The sequence below is a fragment of the Heptranchias perlo genome, chromosome 21, assembly GCF_035084215.1.
Source record: "Heptranchias perlo isolate sHepPer1 chromosome 21, sHepPer1.hap1, whole genome shotgun sequence".
Taxonomy (NCBI): domain Eukaryota; kingdom Metazoa; phylum Chordata; class Chondrichthyes; order Hexanchiformes; family Hexanchidae; genus Heptranchias; species Heptranchias perlo.
In genome coordinates this window covers 4,271,550-4,293,568 of record NC_090345.1, presented here as the reverse complement: position 1 = coordinate 4,293,568, position 22,019 = coordinate 4,271,550, and the positions used below count along the sequence as shown (strand labels likewise).

Below are 22,019 nucleotides of genomic sequence, written 5' to 3'. Positions count from 1 at the left end.
TGTCACCAGAGTTGTAAGGACAGGACTGAAGTATATTGTTGCAGCACGGTAGAGGGAGCTTTACTCTGTATCTAACCCGTGCTGTACCTGCCCTGGGAGTGTTTGATGGGACAGTGTAGAGGGAGCTTCACTCTGTATCTAACCCATGCTGTACCTGCCCTGGGGGTGTTTGATGGGACAGTGTAGAGGGAGATTTACTCTGTATCTAACCCATGCTGTACCTGCCCTGGGGGTGTTTGATGGGACAGTGTAGAGGGAGACTTACTCTGTATCTAACCCGTGCTGTACCTGCCCTGGGAGAGTTTGATGGGACAGTGTAGAGGGAGCTTTACTCTGTATCTAACCCATGCTGTACCTGCCCTGGGGGTGTTTGATGGGACAGTGTAGAGGGAGCTTTACTCTGTATCTAACCCATGCTGTACCTGCCCTGGGAGAGTTTGATGGGACAGTGTAGAGGGAGCGGGTTGCACCTGAAATAGGGGTGTTTAATGGGACAGTGTTACAGGTGTTTTGTGAGAGCTCGCTGTGATATGGGAGTGTAGGCATTACAAGTGTTTTGGGGGGAGTTCGCAGTAATATGGGGGTGCAGGTGTCACAGGTGTTTTGTGAGAGCTCGCAGTGATATAGGGGTGAAGTGTTACAGATGTTTTGTACTTACCTCTGCGATACAGGTGAGGATGATCAGGCAGAGTTTGGCACTGTTCAACCGATGCTCATCTGAAAGGAGAATGGACGGCATAAACTGGAGAAACGTGCGAGGCAGCAGGGAGATACCTATTCTAGGCAGTGAATGGGGGAAACAATCTGATCCACACAACGAATGGGAGCCCTGAATGTGAGCTAGGAAGGGTGGGGGTTGGAGATCAGACAGGTTTCTGCTCCTGATCACTGTCCATGACCCATGTTGGAAAGTGCACGTGTAGGTATAGGAATAGGATTGGGCTCAGCTATAATGCACCCCACGGCTGAATAGTCAAGTCTCAAGGTATAGGAACACATGTGAAGATAGAAAGAACTTGCATTTATATAGCACCTTTCACAGCCTCAGGATGTCCCAAAGCGATTCACAGCCAGTTACTTGTGATGTTTGATCATTGTTAGTTTTCTCAGCAGACGAGGCAGCCATTTTGCACAGAGCAAGATCCCACAAACAGCAATGAGATAAATAACCAGATAAACTGTTTTAGTGATGTTGGTTGAGAGATAACTGTAGGCCAGGACAGCAGGGAGAACTCCCCTGTTCTTCTTTGAAATAGTGCCGTGGGGTCTTTTACGTCCACCAGACGGGGCCTCGATGTTTAAAGTCTCATCCGAAAGACGGCATCTCCCTCAGTGCTGCACTGGGAGTGTCAGCCTAGATTATTGGCTCAACTGCCACGTGAAGCCACGACCTTCTGACACAGAGGAAAAAGAGTGCCCCCACTGAGCCAAGCCTACACATTAATGGGCACTGGGGCGGGGTGCTGCATGGCGGGCAGTGCCCATGGAACCCGTACCATAGCGCAAGGTTCAGAGTTTTCAAAACGGGGGAGGGAAACTTGCAAAATAAAACAAAAATCACTTTACATTTGCACATGAGAAGAGCGATTACCACTGTCCCAGATCAGTCACTGTTTGCTGTAGATAATGAGTGGAGACTACGGGCTCGGAGCAGCATTTACAATTCATGTCACTCGAGAGGGCACTGCACAGAAACTGGCTGCATTCCAGCAGCAGCAGCATGAATGCATAAACCACAATAACAAGGAAAGACTGAGTCACCAGTACAGGCCCGTTTATTGTCCTTTACAGCATTTAGAATTATGTGCCACTTCAATGGAGTTGCCCCATGCCCTTTAACAATGCTTGAAATGCACAGTGAGCTCCCGGGGAGATAATAACAAAGGCTCATTTATATCCGTCAACAAACTGGCACCGGCAAAGTGTTAAACATGCAGGCTTTATTCCAATACAGGAGGACATTGAAATCGAGTCAATCGCAAGGTTTAAGGAAGAATTAGCTGAACGCTTGAAGAAATAAAAAAGAGGTTGCTGGGAGAGGACACGGTGGGGAGGATGGGATCGAAAGCTGCTACACTGGCAAAGATACAATGAGTCAAACGGCTTCCTTCTGTGCTGAGATTTCTACACGCATCCCAGGAATCAGGGATCCCAATAATCTACACAAAGAAATGAAGCCAACATAAATGTTGAAAGTGCACCATAATGCAGCCATTCCGACAGGGCTGCACTGACTCGCAGAGATCGTATAGAAAGAAAACGGGATAATGAAAGAAATCCTGCACATGTTTCTTGGCGTTCCTGGGTTTCGATGAGCGCACTTAGGCCTGGAAATCCGACGACGATTTACAGGCATAAAATGGGCGCGAAAGCATCAAATATGGCAGGTGGCATTCATGTAAATATTCCATTCTGAGCCGGAAGTGCGCTGCCTGCCATATTGGTCCAGGGCACGTGCCTGAAACAGGTGTTGGACCCTTTGCGTATGCAAGTCAGGGTCCTAGCGCCAAGTTTGATGACTCCTTTACCAAACTGGTTTGCCCCCCACACAGCCGGCGGAAGAAAGCTGAAGGAAGTCAGGACCTGTACGAAATTAGTGGCACAAACCCAGTAGGGCCCGTGCAATACACTGAAATAACTATTTTCTCCATCATTTGCACCATAATCTGTAAAAAACCTCTGGGCTTTCCAAATTGAGGCATAGAGTACAAAAGCAAGGAGAGTTATGCTAAACCTTTATAAAACACTGGTTAGGCCCCAGCTGCAGTATTGTGTCCAATTCTGGGCACCACACTCTAGGAAGGATGTCAAGGCCTTGGAGAGGGTGCAGAGGAGATTTATTGGAATGGTACCAGGGATGAGGGACTTCAGTTATGTGGAGAGGCTGGAGAAGCTGGGGTTGTTCTCCTTAGAGCAGAGAAGGTTAAGGAGAGATTTGATAGAAGTGTTCATAATCATGAAGGGTTTTCAAATGTAAGGAATCTTACAACACCAGGTTATAGTCCAACTGTTTTATTTGAAAATCACAAGCTTTCGGAGGCTTTCTCCTTCGTCAGGCGAGTGTGGGATTCCATGGAAGGTTACCGCATTTATAGTCAGAGAACAATACCTGGTGATTACAGATAATCTTTCCAACTGCCCGTTGTCAAGGCAATTTGTCAACCCCAGTCCATCACCGGCATCTCCACATCATGAAGGGTTTTGGTAGAGTAGATGGGGAGAAAGTGTCTTAAATGGCAGAAGGGTCGGTAACCAGAGGACACAGATTTAAGATAATCGGCAAAAGAACCAGAGGTGCGATGAGGAGAAATTTTTTTTACGCAGCGAGTTGTTACGATCTGGAATGCGCTGCCTGAAAGGGCGGTGGAAGCAGATTCAATAATAACTTTCAAAAGACAATTGGATAGGAAAAATATGCAGGGCTATGGGGAAAAAGCAGGGGTGGGTGGAGAGAGTGGGACTAATTGAATAGCTCTTTCAAAGAGCTGGCACAAACACGATGGGCCGAATGGCCTCCTTCTGTGCTGTGTGATTCAATGATTCTAGCAGCAATCTGGTTCAGCAACATTTTGTCATTGCCAATGAGCCCCTTTAAAGGCAACGATCCCCCCCCCCGGGCGGATCAGGCAGTTTATCCCGCAGTAGCTGAGCCACAGGGGCCAGGAAGGTTGCAGGTTCAATCCTTGCTCAATGCTGTACTGCCTGAACCTAAACAGCGGCAGCAGTATTTGGCATCGGCCTCGGCCCGCGCCCCAGGTTAGACAGCAAAAACGTCAAAGCAGCTTTCCTGCTCTCGATCACAATCTGCGACAGAGAGCCCCTGTGGGTGTGAACGGTATTTGGCTTGCGGTGATGCCCCTCATGGTAGAATACCCTGCTGACACTCACAGTCAAGCTCACCCACAAAGAACGGGCACTCGGGTGAAGCACTGGAATGACCCAGAGCTGTGGAACCAGAGCACTGAAAAGAGGCAACACCTTCGACAGTGGCGGGAAGGAGGGGCCAGGGTTAAATTATGAGGACAAGTTGCATAAACTTGGGCTGTACTCCCTTGAGATCAGAAAGTTGAGGGGTGATCTAATCGATGTGTTTAAAAGGGATTCGATAGGCTAGATACAGAAAAGCAATTTCCTCTGGTGTGGGAGTCCAGAACAAGGGGGCATAACCTTAAAATTAGAGCCAGGCCGTTCAGGGGTGATGTCAGGAAGCACTTCCTCACACAAAGGGGAGTGGAAATCTGGAACTCTCTCCCCCAAAAAAGCTGTGGATGCTGGGGCGGGGGGGGGGTCAATTGAAAATATCAAGACTGAGATCGATGTTGGGTAAGGGTTATTAAGGGATATGGAGCAAAGGCAGGTAAATGGAGTTGAGGTACAGTTCAGCCGTGATCCAATTGAATGACGGAGTAGGCTCGAGGGGCTGAATGGCCTTCTCCTGTTCCTGTGCTCCTATGAGACATCGGTACTAAAATGTTCTGTACTCTTTTTCTCTTATACATAATTTGCTTTCCTTACCTTTTGTATCCTGCATGACAATGGAGCAATACTTGAGGAAGGTGATGAGAAGGTTACTGGTCTGCAGGTTTGGATCCAGTGCCAGTTCTGAAGAATTCATTACTGCAGCAGAAAGAGATGGAGAGGAATTAAATGACACATAATTCTACCTGAAAGTCCAGAGGTCAGTCCCCAGTCTGCACCGAGTCAGAAGGTCTCAGTCAGGACAGCGCCTGTACTGCTATAGTTAGCCTCAGCTCCCCTGGGTTAGGGAGGGAAAAATTCCCACTCCTAATCACCACCTAGCTCGTCCTGCTGGAACGTGTATATTCATACAGAATAATACAGCACAGAAGGAGGCCATTCGGCCCATCGTGCTGGTGTCGGCTCTTTGAAAGAGCTATCCAATTAGTCCCACTCCCCCCTGCTCTTTCCCCATAGCCCCGCAAATTTTTCCATTTCGAGTATTTATCCAATTCCCTTTTGAAAGTTATTATTGAATCTGCTTCCACCGCCCTTTCAGGCAGCGCATTCCAGATCAAAACAACTCGCTGCGTAAAAGAATTCTCCTCATTTCCCCTGAGGTTCTTTTGCCAATTATCTTAAATCTGTGTCCTCTGGTTCCCGACCCTCCTGCCAGTGGAAATAGTTTTTTCCTTATTTAATTTGTCAAAACCCTTCATGATTTTGAACACCTCTGTTAAATCTCCCTTTAATCTTCTCCGTTCTAAGGAACCAGCCAGGATTGGATCATAGGTGTGAGAGAGTTGGTAGATATCATAGAGTTTTACTCAAATATCGTTGGGGTTTACAGTAACATTTTTCAGAAATTTTCACTTTCGAGGTTAAGTTGAGTGGAGAACAGAGCAGGAGTCGATCATTTGTGATCGTTTGGAGGAACAGGTTCAATGAGCCGCTTGGGCTGTTCTTGTTCTGTCCTTCCTTTTCTTCCTGTATATGTTCAAACTGTCGGAGAGAGGTGGTGGAGGAGCAGACATTTTGTGTAGGGTCCCAGTCCCTGTGACACCATAAACCGAGTCCCTGCGGTGCCCACAGCCTTGGTGCTGTTTTGTTTATGTAGCGGAGTCAGCACGCAACACAAAACGACGGCTCCCAGTCTGTACCAGGAAATGAAAGTGCTCCACGAAATAACTCCCCTCAAAATATCTAGCGATCGCCGCCCCTGTTGCTCAGGTGGTTTGGGTAGTCAGTCACTGACGAGGCAGATGCCAGGTTTTGCCCCTGCTAGGTGCTCAGCTGCCCCACCTCTGCCAAGGCATCAGCGGCGGTGCTAAAACGGACCTCAGCGACCCCCGCCCTGGGTGGGGGGAAAAAGCAACGAGGGTTCCCATTCCTGATCGGTGTGGGGATATCGAGCTGAGGACAGGGTCAAACCCCCACCCCCCGCACGTAATGTCTCGCAGTCAAATAGCAATGCAGAACAAACACTTGGGCAAAATACCGGATTTGACCGGCCCCTGGAGAAGCCCGTAGCCCGGCAGGAATCAGCACCTTCAGGAGAAGGAAATGGGAGGAAGAAAATAATTTCAGGAAGACTTGCCGTCTGATGAAGGAGGCGTGGTTCCTAAGGGTGTGGTCGGAGTTGTAGGCAGTGTTGGTGTGGTTGGAGTACTCACCAGTCCCATTTCTGGATGGCTCTGAGTTTTAAAAAAACAAGAACATTGCAGTTAGACCTTCAGAGATTTTATCCCGAACACATCGAAGCACCTTTACATTCACTGACAATTACTAATTTTTTTTAAAAGATCGCCCTATTAATGGCATCTATCTGTCGAAATCAGGGTCCTTATGGGGACCAGGCACTTCTCCTCTTCATCCGTGGCCCTGGGCTGTCCTACTGCTCCCTGCATCTCTGGGCCTCCATTCACAGCCTGCTTGGTTACGAATGCTGGCCACAGTGGGAATCAATGCTGATCTCGCTTGTTTCCTTGCTGTCCAAAAAGAACAGGAGGGAAGGGAATGAAATTAGAAGACGAGGCTCCAGTACTTTCATGGAATACAAGGAGCCCCATTAACAGATGGGTATTGGGCATGTAGTGTTTCTTCCACTCCCTGGGAGGAGGTGCCGATCTTCACCTGGCACTGAACACAGCGGGACAATTCAAGTCAGGAGCTCACCGTGTGGGGGAATCACAGACACAGACCCACATCCCATCACTGTGTGGGGGAATCACAGGCACAGACCCCACATCCCATCACCGTGTGGGGGAATCACAGACACAGACCCCCGTCCCATCACCGTGTGGGGGAATCACAGACACAGACCCCCGTCCCATCACCGTGTGGGGGAATCACAGACACAGACCCCCGTCCCATCACCGTGTGGGGGAATCACAGACACAGACCCCCGTCCCATCACCGTGTGGGGGAATCAGACACAGACCCCCGTCCCATCACCGTGTGGGGGAATCACAGGCACAGACCCCCCGTCCCATCACCGTGTGGGGGAATCACAGACACAGACCCCCGTCCCATCACCGTGTGGGGGAATCACAGACACAGACCCCCGTCCCATCACCGTGTGGGGGAATCACAGACACAGACCCCCGTCCCATCACCGTGTGGGGGAATCAGACACAGACCCCCGTCCCATCACTGTGAGTCGAAGGAGGAGATATTAGGACAGGCGACCAAAAGCTTGGTCAAAGAGGTAGGTTTTAAGAAGCGACATGAAGGAGGAGAGAGAGGTAGAGAGGTGGAGAGGTTTAGGGAGGGAATTCCAGAGTTTAGGGCCTAGGCAGCTGAAGGCACGGCCGCCAATGATGGAGCAAAGGAAGTGGGGGATGCACAAGAGGCCAGAATTGGAGGAACGCAGAGATCTCGGAGGGTTATAGGGTTGGAGGAGGTTACAGAGATAGGAAGGGGAGAGGCCACTGAGGGATTTGAACAGGAGGATGAGAATGTTAAAATCGAGGCATTGTCGGACCGGGAGCCAATGCAGGTCAGCGAGCACGGGGGTGATGGGTGAACGGGACTTGGTGTGAGTTAGGACACGGGCAGGAGGGTCCTGGATGAGCTGAAGTTTATGTAAGGTGGAGGATGGGAGGCCGGGCTCCAGGATCACTAGATGCCCTACAATAACCCCCCCCCCAGGTGATCATCCTTTGTCTGTGAGCCTATACAGTGAGAGGCAGCAGGGTATTCAGCTGTGGAGGTGGGAATGGGCCGATTTATGTCCTCGCTGAACATCCATACACAATAATCAGTGCTTGACTGGGACCTGAAATTTACACGTTCTTGTTTACAACCTTCGCCCCATCTGTTTTGAAGGCGCTGACTCAGGCTGTGCTCAGGGTTTCACAGACGCCTCCAGTACCTCGTCAAGTGGCTATTCTTCACCTGTGAGCACAGACAGCGAGAGCTGGCAGGCTATTCAACTGAGGGGAGCTTCCCTATAGGAGCTGCTTTTATGGTGCGCTGCTAGACTATGGGAAAGTGAAAGTCTCTTCATACAGCACTGTGCCCTCTGACACGATATATAAAACATAACATGCAGTTGTACCATAATACACTGACATGCATTTTCCAGCTGGGGATCACTGGATAGTGGTCAGGAGCAGGAACCCTGGCTGATTTTTTTAAAAACCATTTCTTAGCCCTGGGACACTGAAGGCAATAATGGCAGCACTGCTGGCACCTGGGAGAGGTCAACGAGCTCGGCACAGTTCAGGGGTATTGGGCTATTTGACCTATTATCGTGCTGGGTGTTGCCCAAAGCCATTGGGAGAGCAGGCTCGGTGGATTTTGAACAGGGCGTGTGGCGGTGGGTGTGGAGCAGGGTCCGTGTGCTCACCTGCGCTAATACTGTGATGAAGTTTCTGTTTAAGTGTACGGCCTCGTACAGCGCCAGCAGGATAGCCTCATTGGTTCTAGATCGGAAAAAAGCACACAACCAGCAGTTGAACAAAGATAGCAATGGCTTATCCAACAACAACTTGCATTTATATAGTACCTGTAACGTAGTAAAACGTCCCAAAGCACTTCACAGGAGCGATTATCAAACAAAATTAACACCAAGCCACATAAGGAGATTTTAGGACAGGTGACCAAAAGCTTGATCAAAGAGGTAGATTTTAAGGAGCGTCTTAAAGGAGGAGAGGTAGAGAGGTTTAGGGAGGGAATTCCAGAGCTTAGGGCAGCTGAAGGCACGGTTGTCAATGGAGGAAGGATGAAAATCGGGGATGCGCAAGAGGCCGGAATTGGAGGAGCGCAGAGATCTCGGAGGGTTGTAGGGCTGGAGGAGATTACAGAGATAGGGAGGAGCGAGGCTACGGAGGGAATTGAACAGGAGGATGAGAATTTTAAAATCGAGGCCATGGCTGGACCGGGAGCCAATGTAGGTCAGCGAGCACAGGGGGTGATGGGTGAACGGGACTTGGTGCGAGTTAGGATACGGGCAGCAGTTTTGTATGAGCTCAAGTTTACGGAGGGTGGAAGATGGATGGTCACAACTGCTCGCTGCACTGTGACCACAATTTCAACGTCTGATCAACTGTTTCACCAGAATCTTTTTCCTGACCCGTCCGTTTAAACAGTACACACTCTTCATTTTGTAATTTGCTTTACTACTTTCATTCCTTTACTCCTCAATGTTAAATTCCATTAGTGATTCCCCTGCTCGGTCTCTGTCTGTCCCTCGTCCTCAGAGCATCCTGCCTTCCCCTACCACGTAGTACTGTTTCAACATCTCCCTCAGCCAACACCACCGTAAACAGATTGACTGGCTAATCATTTAATTCCTGGGATCCTGCTGTGCATCAAATTGGCTGCCAAGTTTGCCAACATGACGGCGCAATGTAATTCAATCTTCGTTAAGTGCCTCGAGACTTTTATCAGACTTGGCAAAGTATTCCACAAATGCAATTTTTTCTGCTTTTAATCTAAAAATGTTACATATTTTACTTTTAATACCTTTATTAAGATCGTTTATTAATATAGTGAAGAGCACAAGTCCCACAGGGAGACTCTGCCAGTCGCTGGCGTCCAATGCAAAAAGCATCGATCATGACTTATAGTTATCCTATTATTTTGTCAATTTATCAACTCGTTTACAATGTCCACTTTTCCCCCTCCCACACGCTCTTTAGCCTCTAGTGTCCTGTGAATGACCTTACAGTTCCAATAATTCTTTACTTATATTGCAGAGCTGCTTCAAGAAGAGATTACAGGACATTGCCTGAGGGCCTTGGTGCTGTGGAAATGGTCCCAAGAGCACAGTTCAAAAGCATCAGTCAGCCTGCTCTGTCCTTAATCCGTGCAGAGCCAAGCTCTCTATCCTTTCTATTGTGTAAATCAAACAGACGTGTTAACACCTCTAACACTTTTGGGAAGGTATTGATCTAATTCCTTTTAAATGTATCGATTGGCCCAGAATTGATTATTTTTGCAGTAGTCTATTCACGTCTCCACTACCCTGTGTTGGGGGGGGGCAGGTTAGTGACATCTTGACTGGGCGAGGCTTGTGAATTTTGTGCTCGCTATTGTGACGAAGTAGCCTGCTCACCTCACCTTCTCTATAACTTTCACTGTTCTTAAAACCTACATCACATTTCCTTTGTTCCTTTGTCTTTTTTCCAGCAAATTTAAATTCTGTCTCTGAATCTTTCTGTTTACACTGCCCTTTGGATGAGGCATTAAACTGAGTCTCACCATCAAGACTCTTGTTAAAGAGGGAGTCTCACCATCAGGACCCCTGTCAAAGAGGGAGTCTCACCATCAGGACCCCTGTCAAAGAGGGAGTCTCACCATCAGGACCCCTGTCAAAGAGGGAGTCTCACCATCAGGACCCCGGTTAAAGAGGGAGTCTCACCATCAGGACCCCTGTTAAAGAGGGAGTCTCACCATCAGGACCCCTGTTAAAGAGGGAGTCTCACCATCAGGACCCCTGTTAAAGAGGGAGTCTCACCATCAGGACCCCTGTTAAAGAGGGAGTCTCACCATCAGGACCCCTGTTAAAGAGAGAGTCTCATCATCAGGAACCCTGTTAAAGAAGGAGTCTCACCATCAGGACCCCTGTTAAAGAGGGAGTCTCACCATCAGGACCCCGGTTAAAGAGGGAGTCTCACCATCAGGACCCCTGTTAAAGAGGGAGTCTCACCATCAGGACTAATTTAAAAACCAGTTAGAAAGGATTGTGATTCAGTGACATTCTCCTGCTTTGTCCTTTTTTGTTCTGTTTAACTGCTGATTATATCATCGAGGTCTGTGGCCATCAGTGTTGAGCTCAGCCCTGCGAAAGGGCTGAATTAGCACACGTGGTCCACACTGAATCACCCTCGGGTTAATTGCTGTGTCACAGCTCGTGTTAATTGTACTCCCCCCACACTGCAGATCTCAGGACATCCTCCGAGGCACCAGCTCCTCTGGCAATCAGCATTGTCCCTCTCTCTCTTTATTTTACCAGTTCTCCCCCCTCCTCCCCTGAAGCTGTCGATTATCGCTGGGGTAGTTTCACAGGCATGGGCTGCCCTCCAGTACTTCGCCCAACTGGCCATTCCCATCGAGCCTAGACCCTGAACACTGGCAGGTTATTCAACCATGGAAGACCTTACACAGCCGCCCCTGTCCTCAACCTAACGTCCACTGTCCAGCGGGGCAGTGATCAGGAGCGGGAACCTCTGGCTGTGGTTTTTCTCACCTCCCTAATCGAGGAACACAACGACAACAACAACTTGCATTTATATAACACCTTTAACGTAGTAAAACGTCCCAAAGTGCTTCCCAGGAACGATTATCAAACAAAATTTGACACTCAGCCACATAAAGAGATATTAAGACAGGTGACCAAAAGTTTAGCCACAGAGGTAGGTTTTAAGGAGCATCTTAAAGGAGGAGAGACGGAGAGGTTTAGGGAGGGAATTCCAGAGCTTGGGGCCAAGGCAGCTGAAGGCACGGCCGCCAATGATGGGGCGAAGGGAGTGGGGCATGAACAAGAGGCGAGAGTTGGAGGAGGGCAGAGAGCTCGGACGGTTGTAGGGCTCGAGGAGGTTAGAGCTAGGGAGGGGCGAGGCTGTGGAGGGAAATTGTTCCACCTGAACTGCTGCCCCGGCTTTTAACTCAGCGCAGGCCGTGAACTGAACTTGGGGCCTTACTGGTTTGTGCGGTTCCGTACTACACAGGGCCAGGCACTGGCCAAGTGACACCAGGGTGTCTGAAGAACGTCTTCAACCTTTTATTAAGATTTGTCAGTGGTCCCGGGGAGACTGTCTTCTGAGCAGTTTCCGTGAAGCAGTCTGCGATCTGCACAGCCAGACCGGGGACCTCCTGTCGGGCAAGTTCAGTGATCCTGCACTCTCAGCGAGGAGCCGAGTTCAAGGGGAGAACGGGTTAGAGAATCGCTGCCAGTGTTCGATAACCCCATCGCTGACCCACTCCCTGGGAGCATGTTTTTTTTAAAATACATTTTCAGGATGTGGACGTTTCTGGCAATTTATTGCCCATCCCTAGCTGCCCTGAGAAGGTTGCGGTGAGCCTTCTTGAACCACTGGTACCGTTGATACAACTGAGTGCCTTGCTAGGCCACTTCAGAGGGCAGTTAAGAGTCAACCACGTTGGTGTGGGGACTGGAGTCACATAGAGGCCCAGACTGGGTAAGGACGGCAGGTTTCCTTCCCTAAAGGGACGTTTGTAAACAATTTTACAACACCAAGTTATAGTCCAGCAATTTTATTTTAAATTCACAAGCTTTCGGAGATTTTCTCCTTCCTCAGGCAAATGTAAAACATTTGCCTGAGGAAGGAGAAAATCTCCGAAAGCTTGTGAATTTAAAATAAAATTGCTGGACTATAACTTGGTGTTGTAAAATTGTTTACAATTGTCAACCCCAGTCCATCACCGGCATCTCCACATCATAAAGGGACGTTAGTGAACCAGTTGGGTTTTTACAACAATCCAACAACTTCATGCTCGCTTACGGAAATCAACTTTTTTTAAAAAAGTGTTGGAAAGAATATTCAATGGTAAGGCCATCATTTAGTACTGAGTCCTGGAGTGGCAAGGCAAGGGATTTGACCTCAATTATTTTAAATGCAGTAAAATGCCTTTGTGAAGATGCAAAACGAACAAAATTTAGGCCCAGAGTACTGTGCTGGCACGGTTACTCAGGTTTTGTTCTGGCCACAAGATGCACAGCAGAGCTGGTGTAAAGAAGGAGATTCCAAAGCGTGGGGCTGAGGCGGCCGAAGGCACGGCCGCCAACAGTGGGGTGAAAAGCGGATACACAAGAGGTCATAGTCAGAGGACTTGATGGGTGCACAAGGGGACATGACCTTAATATTAGAGTTAGGCCATTCAGGAGTGATGTCAGGAAGCACTTTCTCACACCAAGGGTAATGGAAATCTGGAACTCTCTTCCCCCCCAAAAGGCTGTGGATGCTGGGGGTCAATTGGAGCTTTCAAGGCTGAGATCAGTAGATTTTTTTTAGGTCAGGGTATCAAGTGATTCAGAGCAAAGGCAGGTAAATGGAGTTGAGGTGCAGATCAGCCATGATGTAATTGAATGGCGGAGCAGGCCCGAAGGGCTGAATGGCCTTCTCCTGTTCCTAAAACAGTGCAATCACTGCAGAAAACATTTTCAATTAATGCACAGCAATAACACGTCGGTAAGTCAACAAAAACAGAATTCTGATGACCTGGGGGACAAGCTGGGATCTCCTCCTGAAACACCAAGGGTCCACAAACACCAGTTTGAAAACCTATAGCTTAGCTGCAAACCCATCACTTCCATTCCCAGCCAGGTCTTTATCCGGCTTCTTTTAGAAGGAGTTAATTGTCTCAGTCTCAACTTCTGTTACTAGGAATCCATTCCACATCCACTGCCCAGTAGGAAAAGCTTCCTCTAATCTTCAGTCTCAGCTGAAACTCACCCAGTCCTTGCTAGCAGCCCGATTAAAATCTACAACTGTATCGTAACACCGTTCTCGGTGTCTCGGGGCTCAGTCACAGAGTTTGAGGTGAGATCTGCACCTTCCTCTCCATTACCATGTCTGCTCCAAATTGTTCAATGTGAGATCAACAATATAAATCATGGTTTCGATTTTATTTCTGGTTAAGCTTGTACTTGAAAGGGGAAAAAATGTGCCAGCTCCATGTTTTCATTACCTGTCAGTCTGTTGTACTGATGGTGGAGAAGACGGAACAGAGTTGGATAATATATTTATTACAAGTCAGAGTTAGAGACGTTGAGTTCGGATGTGTCAGTAACGCTGCAGAAAGTCCATCAGCCACCACTTTACGCTATTTCACTCATTTTCTTTTGTTGTTCATTTCTCCGTTAAGCCCTGCCTCAGTGGATAGCACTCTCGCCTCTGGGTCAGCAGGTCATGAGTTCGAGTCCCACTCCAGAGGCCCAAGCACAAATTCCAGGCTGACATTCCCTGTGCAGTACTGAGGGAGTGCTGCATTGTCGGAGGTGCCTTCATTCGGATGAGACATTAAACCGAGGCCCCGTCTGCCCTCTTGGGTGGATGCAAAAAGATCCCGCGGCCACTATTTTGAAGAAGAGCAGGGGAGTTCTCCCCGGTGTCCTGGCCAATATTTATCCCTCAACCGATGATCTGGTCATTATGTCATTGCTGTTTGTGGGATCTTGCTGTGCGCAAATTGGCTGCCACGTTACCTACATTACAACAGTGACTACACTTCAAAAAGTGCTTAGTTGGCTGTAAAGCACTATATAAATGCAAGTTCGTTCTTTCTTTCCCTTTAGACCCTTCCACCCTGTGTGACACTTCATGATTAACAGAATATTTACTCTTCAATCCCCCCCCCCCACCCTCATTTTTCTCCTGAAAGCACTAACTTCTACAGAGGTTTAACTGCAAGAGTCTTGGGTGCTCTTAATTAAGAGGCGGGGCTTTGTGCGTGAGCCTAGAGACTGAACGCCAGCGAGCTATCTGACCATGGAGGGCACCACAGATGAGTCCGATCCCATCCTCAACCCCACGGCCATGTGCGCACTTACCAACAAGTGTCACTGGCAAGACATTGATTGGGACTGTGGCCCTCAACAAAGTCAATGACACTGCACTATAAGCAAACAAGAACAATGTGCATTTATATAGCACCTTTAACGTAGTAAAACATCCCAAGGCGCTTCGCAGGAGCGATTATCAAACAAAATTTGACAGCGAGCCACATAAGGAGATATTAGGACAGGTGACCAAAAGCTTGGTCAAAGAGGTAGGTTTTAAGGAGCGTCTTAAAGGAGGAGAGAGAGGCGGAGAGGTTTAGGGAGGAAACTCCAGAGCTTAGGGCCTAGACGGCTAAAAGCACGACCGCCAATGGTGGAGCGATTAAAATCGGGGATGCGCAAGAAGCCAGAATTGGAGGAGCGCAGAGATCTCGAAGGGTTGTCGGGCTGGAGGTGGATACAGAGATAGGGAGGGGCGAGGCCATGGGGGGATTTGAACTCAAGGAAGAGAATTTAAAAATGGAGGCGTGGCCAGACAGGGAGCCAATGTAGGTCAGCGAGCACAGGGGGTGACGGGTGAATGGGAATTAGTGCGAGTTAGGATACGGGGCAGCAGAGTTTTGGATGAGCTCAAATTTTTGGAGGGTGGAAGATGGGAGGCCGGCCAGGAGAGCACTGGAATATCCACACACCATGGTCAATGCGCTTTACTGTTGTGCGATACCTTCTCACGTGTCCTCAAATCATCCCCTCAAATTGCTCCCACCTCTGCCACACCTATGACTAACCTGTACACACCAGCGCTGCATCTTTGTGCTAAATGCTAGAACGGGAGGGCAGAATCCAGCATTGTGTTGCTGGGAGCTTTTCAAAGTTCAAGTGGTGGACAAAGTCTGAAAATTTCACACATCCACCATTTGTACAGGTGCAGGTATTAGTTTGTTCAGGTACTAGTGGTTATGGTACTGGATGAGCATCCCAGGGGGTCATGAGGTCAAATCCCACAATGGCAAGTTGTCGATAAATCTGGTCATTTTTGGGCTATAACCAAAAAACAGGACCACAAAAGCTCATAAAAAAAAAAATCATCACAACTGGTTCACTAACATCCTTTGGTGAACCTGCCCAATCTGCCCTGCGCATGTCTCCAATCCCACACCACCTGATTGACTCTTAATGCCCTCCTGAGTGGCCTAGTAAGCAGCTGAGTTGCAAAACAATCACTACAGGAGAAGGCCCACCACCATCTTCGAATGGAAACTAGGGGTGGGTAATAAATGCCGGCCTTGCCAATATGGCCCACGTCCCGTCAACTACTAAACAAAAAATTACATTTTACTGAAATCCATGCGACAACAGAGCGTTGGCCCCATCTTTGGGGGAAGTGGCCTTTGTATTTTTTTTCAGGTCATGCGGCAATCGCAGGTACAAACCTGCTCACCACAGATTTGCAGAAGGGCACAGCCAAACTCCAACACGCTGTCACGTCACGTCACCCATGATCAACCGATCACTGTGGAGGAAGGTGCCTGAGCCCTCTCACACAGAGCTCACATGACCACACCCTGCGGCAGCTGTCGAGACGACGGAAAGTCAAACACCAGTCTGTCGGTGAGTCACTGCGGAGCTGAAACCAAACGGTGGCAAGCTTGGTCTCTACTCTGGGCTGAGTTGCCCGATTTCAGTCAGGGTGGCAGTGAGGGTGCAACAATTGGCCTCAGTACCCCAGGCTAGAGAGGCAAGAAAACAGACCAGCCAACATACCAGCGCCTGATCCCGACACAGTGACCCCTGCTGGATGGCGGAGTGTGAGTGTGAGAGTGTGAGAGGGTGAGAGTGAGAGTGAGAGTGAGAGTGAGAGTGAGAGTGAGAGTGAGAGTGAGAGTGAGAGTGAGAGTGAGAGAGTGCGAGTGCGAGTGTGTTTGCGTGTGTTTGCGTGCGTGTGAGTGTTTGCGTGTGCGCGTGAGTGTGTGCGTGTGCGCGTTTGTGCGTGCGCGTGAGCGTTTGTGCGTGCGCGTGAGCGTTTGTGCGTGCGCGTGAGCGTTTGTGCGTGCGCGTGAGCGTTTGTGCGTGCGCGTGAGCGTTTGTGCGTGCGCGTGAGCGTTTGTGCGTGCGCGTGAACATCAGCAGAGGACACGATTGAGCTCAGATGCGATGCCCTCCAGAGGTTGAATAGCCTGCTGAGACTCACTGTACAGCCTCGACCATGAGGAATGGCCACTTGAGTGAGGAGTCAATGGGGGGATGGGTCTCATCGTCGAGATGGGGGTCCAGTGGGAGGGAGGGCGGGGTGGTCTTCTGCAACCCCCTTCTGTATCCGGCCCATTTTCCTGGGTCAGGGGTTTATTCCATATGCACGGCGGGTTCCCAGCGGGATTCACCATCAAGATGGAGCAAGGATGGAAAATACCGATGGTGCTGCATTGGGGACACCACCAGAAGAGGCGGACAGGGACCTTAAAGGGGTAGGCGTGCTGCGAAGATGGCAGCAACGCTCCTGCTGACTGTCTCAGCCAAGTGCTGGGCTCGACTCGGAGGCCGATACAGGGCTCTGTCCCTCCATCACTGTTACGTTCCACTGCCCACCGCATCTTCCACAAGACAGAAAGTGACAACAAGTGGGGCGGACGGGAGGGTAATCCACCGGGGACCCAGGCCCTACCCTACTCCCCACCCCCACTATTTGCAAGCAGCAGGTGGGGAGGGGGCACCCAGGGGAGGTCGGGAAATCTCAGGAGGTGGTGGTGAAGCAGCAGCAGGCCTCACCATCCAAATCTTCCCCCATTCTTCTCCGCGGTTCTGCGGAAGAGAATTCCTCCCAATGCCTTCAGAGGGGGAGAAAAGGTTGAAATGAAACAAAAGGAGGAGAAGCAAGGAGAGAAAGTATTCATATTTTGCTGATTGTTACTCACTGGACTGAAATCTTCTCCTCAGCATCTGCTATGAACATGTTGCCCACCTGCACACACATAGAGGGAACAGCTGTTAGTGTTTATTCTGGAGGGCGAGATGGAACAAGAAGAAACAAAGCGGAAACAAGCACAAAGAGAAAGAGGCAGCGGTGGAGAAAAGGGGCTCTTGTGAACGTCACACTGTGATCACAGTGATACTGGTCTGTGGTGAGCACCCAAACACCCAATGGTGAGCAAGAGTGAGAAAGTAACAGAAAGACAATGAAATGGTAAAAAAAAGTGATAAAATAACAGAAGGAATGATGAAGAAGCACAGTGATAAAGAGTGAGAAAGTAACAGAGTGGGAGAGAAAGTAACAGAGAGGGAGAGAGTGGAACAAATTGCATTTATGCAGCACCTTTAAGGATAGTAAAATGTCCCAAGGCACTTCACAGGAGCATAATCAGACAAAAGCTGACACTGAGCCCAAGAGGCGACATTAGGTCAGGTGACCAAAAGCTTGGTCAAAGAGCGAGAAAATAGCAGAATGAGAAGTAACAGAGTGAGAGATAGAAAGCAAAAGGCAACAACTTGTGAGAGAAGTTGATAAAGGAATAAGGAGGGTAGAGAGCAAAGAACGAGTATCACCTTTACCCCTTGAATAACATCACAATTCGGGAACAAAATGGTCACACAATCCATCTACTACCCAGTCATTTATTTAACTTGAGCTGTACCTGCCCTGGGAGTGTTTGATGGGACAGTGTAGAGGGAGCTTTACTCTGTATCTAACCCGTGCTGTACCTGTCCAGGGAGTGTTTGATGGGACAGTGTAGAGGGAGCTTTACTCTGTATCTAACCCGTGCTGTACCTGTCCAGGGAGTGTTTGATGGGACAGTGTAGAGGGAGCTTTACTCTGTATCTAACCCGTGCTGTACCTGTCCAGGGAGTGTTTGATGGGACAGTGTAGAGGGAGCTTTACTCTGTATCTAACCCGTGCTGTACCTGCCCTGGGAGTGTTTGATGGGACAGTGTAGGGGGAGCTTTACTCTGTATCTAACCCGTGCTGTACCTGTCCAGGGAGTGTTTGATGGGACAGTGTAGAGGGAGCTTTACTCTGTATCTAACCCGTGCTGTACCTGCCCTGGGAGTGTTTGATGGGACAGTGTAGAGGGAGCTTTACTCTGTATCTAACCCGTGCTGTACCTGTCCAGGGAGTGTTTGATGGGACAGTGTAGAGGGAGCTTTACTCTGTATCTAACCCGTGCTGTACCTGTCCAGGGAGTGTTTGATGGGACAGTGTAGAGGGAGCTTTATAATGGACTCTAACAGACAACGTAGAGAAGAGACTTTCACACCTTCAGTCTGAGCTTGACTTTATGGGAGCAATTTCAACCGAACCTCCCACTGGGACACTGACGGGACGGGTACAATGCTAGTTTCACACCCCGCTCCACTGAAGTTAATGGAGAGTAATATTAGGTGGGATATAAAACCAGTGCTCCACTCGATCCCATGGGTTTCCCACCCGGTGAGTTTGGTTAAAATTACCCCCATGTCTCATAAGCAAAAAAACAGCTTCTAACCTACTGCAACCCCTAGCACTCATAGGATCATACAGCACAGAAGGCCATTCGGCCCATCGTCCCTGTGCCGGCTCTTTGAAAGAGCTATCCAATTAGTCCCACTCCCCCCTGCTCTTTCCCCATAGCCCTGTAAATTTTTCCTTTTCAAGTATTTATCCAATTCCCTTTTGAAAGTTATTATTGAATCTGTTTCCACCGCCCTTTCAGGCAGCTCATTCCAGATCACAACAACTCACTGCGTAAAAAAAATTCTCATCTCCCCTCTGATTCTTCTGCCAATTATCTTAAATCCGTGTCCTCTGGTTACCGACCCTCCTACCAGTGGGAACTGCGTCTCCTTATTTCTCCCTCTTTTCACCTTATCATCAAATTATTATGGGCTGGCTTTAATTTGGGGTTTAAATGGCGAGTATGAGTATAAGGTTCCTGGGGTACATTCTCACATCAAGTGAGGTTGGCCTTCAAACTCGCAAGCAGACGCTCCCTGATTTACTGCGTCCATACCATGCTGGTCAGAGCCGAGAAGAATCCTCCCTGGTTCTCCTCTTCTTTATCTTTGTACTGCCTGTGAAAATCAGGGGAAAGGAGAAAAAAAAACATCAGACCGTGTGCAGGCAGCCTCCCTGTGCGGTTCAGCGAGTCCACCCAGCAAGTGGCTGAGCCGCATAGACCAAAAGCGTGGCGGGTTTGACCTCTCGGTCTGTGCTGCGTTAGCTGAACTCGGGGCTGCAGTGGAGATGCTGAGACCGTCCTCACCGCCCCGCAGTCGGGGATGCAGACAATCAGCCCGTGCTCCCGATGCCAATGGCTCGATCGAACACGTCCGTGGGTGTTGGGTGAGGGCGTGTTCAGGCTCAGCCGCGATTCCCCAGCAGTGGAATAGTCTTGATACTTACTGTAGAAGTGTACAAGGGAAGACTCCCAGGAAGAACCAGGGAGTATCCACATCCCAGCAAAGAGCCAACGGCTTGGGAGAGAGGAAAGTGGGGGTGGAAACTTGGCGAGGAAAATGCAGTGACATCAAAATTTACAGGAAAGATATCCCATCTGTTTTGTGTGTGTGAGCAAACTGACAATGTCCCAGGTTCCAGCTCGATGCTACAGGGTACTGATGCAAGAATCCAGTATGCCACTGAGTGATCGGTACAGGTTACCTTGCAAATGGAACATGAGGGGGCCCTAGAGCACCAGACAGGGGTCAATTGTTCCCTTTCCCTCTGAATGTGTTGAACTAGACTGCAGTGACCTAGTGCGTACTGTACACCAGGACAGGCCATCTCTCAATCATAGCATAGTCCAATAAAACACTCTCCATCTATCGTGCTACATATTACCTTAAGAAAAACAAGAGCTGCATTTATAAAGACGCTCTATCACCCTGTCGAAACATCTCAAAGTGTTTCAGGCAATGAATTACTTTGTTTTGGAAGTGCAGTGACTGGTTGTGGAGACAGCCATTCTGCACCAAGAAACAGCAATAAGAGGAATGGCCTGTAAATCTGTGCTTGTGACAGGGTCAGTTCAGGAAGGAATGTTGGCCAGGACACAGGGAGAACTCCCCGACTCTTCTCCCGACTGTGCCATGGGCTCTTTAACATTCACCTCGATAGGCAGACGGGGCCTTGGATTTAACGTCCCAGCCGAGAGGAGGTAATATAGGACAGACCGCGTGCTCAAGACTGGTGCCCGTGGCCTTCTGACTCAGAGGCAAGAGTGCTGCAGTGAGCCAAGCTGGCAGCTCTGCCCAACTCCACGCCCTGACATCCTTGCCCCCCGGACTCCATGTCCCGACACCCCTGCTCCCAATATCCATGCCCCGACACCCCTGCTCCCAATATCCATGTCCCGACACCCCTGCTCCCAATATCCATGCCCCGACACCCCTGCTCCCAATATCCATGTCCCGACACCCCTGCTCCCAATATCCATGCCCCGACACCCCTGCTCCCAATATCCATGTCCCGACACCCCTGCTCCCAATATCCATGTCCCGACACCCCTGCTCCCAATATCCATGTCCCGACACCCCTGCTCCCAATATCCATGCCCCGACACCCCTGCTCCCAATATCCATGCCCCGACACCCCTGCTCCCAATATCCATGCCCCGACACCCCTGCTCCCAATATCCATGCCCCGACACCCCTGCTCCCAATATCCATGTCCCGACACCCCTGCTCCCAATATCCATGTCCCGACACCCCTGCTCCCAATATCCATGCCCCGACACCCCTGCTCCCAATATCCATGCCCCGACACCCCTGCTCCCAATATCCATGCCCCGACACCCCTGCTCCCAATATCCATGCCCCGACACCCCTGCTCCCAATATCCATGTCCCGACACCCCTGCCCCTGGACTCCAGTTTTCCCTGATGTCTCACTTAGGCTGAACAAGTTGATCTTGCACAAGACTGGAACCTGCAACGTTCTGGCTCATGTGTGAGTCACAGCAGAATTTGTTGAGAAAACCCTCCTGTGCACTGGTCTCCACTTGTTCGATCACTGGTCTTGTGACATTTTTTTTAATGCTGCTGCACCCCCAACACTTTGGAACATCAGCCGAGGACAGACTGGCTCCATAAGCAGCTCAGGACCACACGCTGTGGTCTACACCACCAACACACACTTCCTTCAATACCCTATACAAGTAATACAAACCTGTTATATTCTGTTAGAGCTTGTGAGATTACCAGTCCCATCCCCTGCAACAGAAAGACGAGGTGGAATTAGCATGTTTTATAAGGCAACTTATTCCTCACACTGGTTGGTACTGGTCATTCTGGCCTATACTGTTCCACATACCCGCTGTGTACTGCACGCCAGAAGTTGGCAGAGAAACACATGAATTGCACATTACACAGAGGAGCAAATCTCGTCCAATTACTCGGTGTGTACTGTATTTATAAACGGAGCTGACGCTGAAACACATGAGCTGTACAGTACCAGAGTAAATCCTTTACTCTCTCCCACCATTCCTGCTCATTTCCCCTGGTATGGCCCCCCTTCTTTGCTCCCTCAAGTCCAAAGGGTGTAGACTTGAGTGCATCTGGCACACAACTGGTTTAGCCATCCATTGCCAGGCGTGGCTGAACCACACCAATCGCTAGTCTCCTCG

At 49.4% G+C, this 22,019-nt stretch overlaps 1 protein-coding gene across 2 annotated transcripts in view; it reads right to left on the bottom strand.

The window, feature by feature from the left end:
- armh3 (armadillo like helical domain containing 3) overlaps nucleotides 1-22,019 on the bottom strand; it is a 172,504-nt gene that overhangs the window by 105,212 nt on the left and 45,273 nt on the right. For both annotated transcript variants that reach the window (XM_068001998.1, XM_068001999.1), the window contains 7 exons: nucleotides 21,563-21,606; nucleotides 19,408-19,468; nucleotides 17,338-17,384; nucleotides 8,309-8,384; nucleotides 6,056-6,152; nucleotides 4,516-4,617; nucleotides 659-717 (listed from right to left, as the gene is read on the bottom strand). In XM_068001998.1, the coding sequence (XP_067858099.1) occupies nucleotides 659-717; nucleotides 4,516-4,617; nucleotides 6,056-6,152; nucleotides 8,309-8,384; nucleotides 17,338-17,384; nucleotides 19,408-19,468; nucleotides 21,563-21,606 (486 nt within the window). The remainder of the gene's footprint in view (nucleotides 1-658; nucleotides 718-4,515; nucleotides 4,618-6,055; nucleotides 6,153-8,308; nucleotides 8,385-17,337; nucleotides 17,385-19,407; nucleotides 19,469-21,562; nucleotides 21,607-22,019) is intronic.